The sequence below is a fragment of the Alosa alosa genome, chromosome 24 (genome assembly GCF_017589495.1).
Source record: "Alosa alosa isolate M-15738 ecotype Scorff River chromosome 24, AALO_Geno_1.1, whole genome shotgun sequence".
NCBI classification, from domain to species: domain Eukaryota; kingdom Metazoa; phylum Chordata; class Actinopteri; order Clupeiformes; family Clupeidae; genus Alosa; species Alosa alosa.
This window is the reverse complement of record NC_063212.1, coordinates 19,776,263-19,778,762: the sequence shown is the minus strand read 5'-3', so window position 1 is coordinate 19,778,762 and position 2,500 is coordinate 19,776,263. Positions and strand designations below refer to the sequence as shown.

Here is a 2,500-nt window from a genome sequence, read left to right as displayed (position 1 = left end):
GTGGTGACCCATGACTCATGATCCTGTGCACTTTTGTCTATGTAGTGTTGTGTTGGGTCCATCTCGATGGAGGTGGGACGTTTCAAGGCTGGACCATTCCACCTCGGTAGAAGATTCCTCATAGAACAGCCAGGTGAGTAGTCTCAAGATAATGACACCTTTACAGCAACTTAGGTGCCATGTTTTTGCTATTACTCAAAGGGGCCGTTGGAGAAGGGAAAGGGGCCGTTTTATTTTTGTCAGACTGTTCTAACTGCATGGTGTTAAGGAATTCAACCAGTCAGCACACGATAGCCCTACTGTTATAATCCTATAAACATATACCCAGAAATCCTCTCAATATGCTGTTCTGTTATCACAATTTCAACTTAAGTACGCCTTATGGAGTAATTGTTTTGTTTTGGTATGTCACAGTTTTAAGATGATAACCGTTTCCTCTCTGTTCTATTCGGCAGCTGAGTGAAACAGGCAGCTACAAACTCCCTCCCCACTCCCTCTCTGGGACGGGCAATATCCATGGAGATTACGATAACCTCCGCAGAAGTCATGAATGTACGTTACGCAAGTGGACTACATCCCTGTAGAGATATTCCATCTACTATCTATACCATCAATCGTCTTTGTTCTTTCTTATGAGAATGTTGCCAACTCTGCACCTATCTGTGAATTGTTGTTGTTGTTTGTCTGTTGTTGTTGTTGTTGTTGGTGTTTGGTTTTTGAACTGTTAATGACTAACTGACTGTCTGTCTTGTTCTGTAGCTCTCTACCAACAAGACATCAGAACCGTTGAGCTCACAAAGGTAAGTCTATCATTGGGAGATGTTAATAATAGAGGACCATGCTCGCATTTCAGCTTGACACCCTACTGTAGGTCCTAGGGCCTAGGACACCCAGCAGTAACAGGACCTCTGATTGGTCGAGGAAGAACTGCTTCACCAGTCAGCCGTGTCCATGTTGGACCATGCATGTTCTCCAGTGTCCTCCAAAAGAGGACCTTGGCAGCCTTGAACAGATAGAATTCCTGCAGAGGATATGCATGGAGATTGGAGGGTGTATTTTTGTTGCCGTGGCCACAGAATGTGCAGATTGTTGTATTGTCTCTAGCTCTCTCTGGTTGATCTACGGTTGTGCGGTGTTCCTGTTTCACCGAAAAACATTCAATTTGAGACATTTTAAACCACCGCTGGAATAAAAAGGGAGAGTGGGGTGGGGGGGGTATGTTTAGCTTGGAGCACTGTTTGTTGTGCTAGCGTTGCGCTGGCAGTTTATCTGTGTTTAGGGCATAATGGTGTTTAGATGGCTATCTGGTGGCGTGTCTTGAGGGAACAGCAGGCACTTTGTTAGCAGTTTTACTTCATGGAGCGTGCTGAGCTGGCTGCTTCGCTGCTCTGCTGCTCTGTTCGCCTCTGCTAGTGGTGCTGGCGTTAAACACTGAGCTAATTGTGTTTAGTCTGCAATTTGGGTGGTGTGCTTGTATGTCCGTGTGTGTGTGTGTGTGTGTGTGTGTGTGTGTGTGTGTGTGTGTGTGTGATTTGAACTCTGTGCCTAATGGAAAGTGTACTGTTAATTGTCTGTATATTGATTGTTTGTGTGTGTGTCGTAAACTACTATGGAACGTTTAACTGAATATTGAGTGTGTGTGTGTGTGTTTGTCCTTTTCCAGGGTCCGACCGATTCTCTGGGTATCAGTATAGCGGGGGGAGTGGGCAGTCCTCTGGGTGATGTTCCCATCTTCATCGCCATGATGAACCCCACGGGAATGGCTGCACTCACACAGAAACTCAGAGTAAGAGGCTCCTTTTGTGCACACACACACACACACACACACACACACACACACACACACACACACACACACACTCCCCCTCTCATACACACACACACACACACACACTCCCTCTCTTTATTTCATATGCACACTCACATTCTTTTTCACTCACACACTCGCACACACACACACACACACACACACACACACACACACACACACATATACAGACACACACATTCCCTAGCGCATGTAGGTACAGACACACACACACACACACAAATGAGGCATGCATACATCACCACATAAACAGTAAGATTTGCATAAAGCACAAAAGTCAGTGATCACACACACACACACACACACACACACACACACACACACACACACTCACTCACACTCACACTCTCTCACCGCACACACATCTGCACATGCACCCTGTTCATGGTCTTGTATGCACTCACACACACATAAACACAAACATGTTCATAAGTCCTTAAGAAGGTCTGCACACTCACCCAGTCCAATATCAACACACAGGTGCCCCGCTGTGAGAGGGATTAAAGTAAGAACAGCAGTACGGCTTTTTAACAATATGACAGAGAAGCGGGAACCATTGTAATCTATCTGAACAGATTTAATATAAATAAACTACTGATATCACAAATGAATAGCCCTTGCCTTATCACATACAGGAAAAAAGCCTGCGTTCAGCTGATAACCACACACTCA

At 45.2% G+C, this 2,500-nt stretch overlaps 1 protein-coding gene across 1 annotated transcript in view; it reads left to right on the top strand.

Moving 5' to 3' along the window:
- The window catches only part of LOC125289206 (multiple PDZ domain protein-like), an 89,117-nt gene that overhangs the window by 76,672 nt on the left and 9,945 nt on the right, over positions 1-2,500 (top strand). The window contains exons 44-47 of the mRNA XM_048235914.1: positions 46-114; positions 438-552; positions 760-800; positions 1,664-1,786. Coding sequence (XP_048091871.1) covers positions 46-114; positions 438-552; positions 760-800; positions 1,664-1,786 — 348 coding nt within the window. The remainder of the gene's footprint in view (positions 1-45; positions 115-437; positions 553-759; positions 801-1,663; positions 1,787-2,500) is intronic.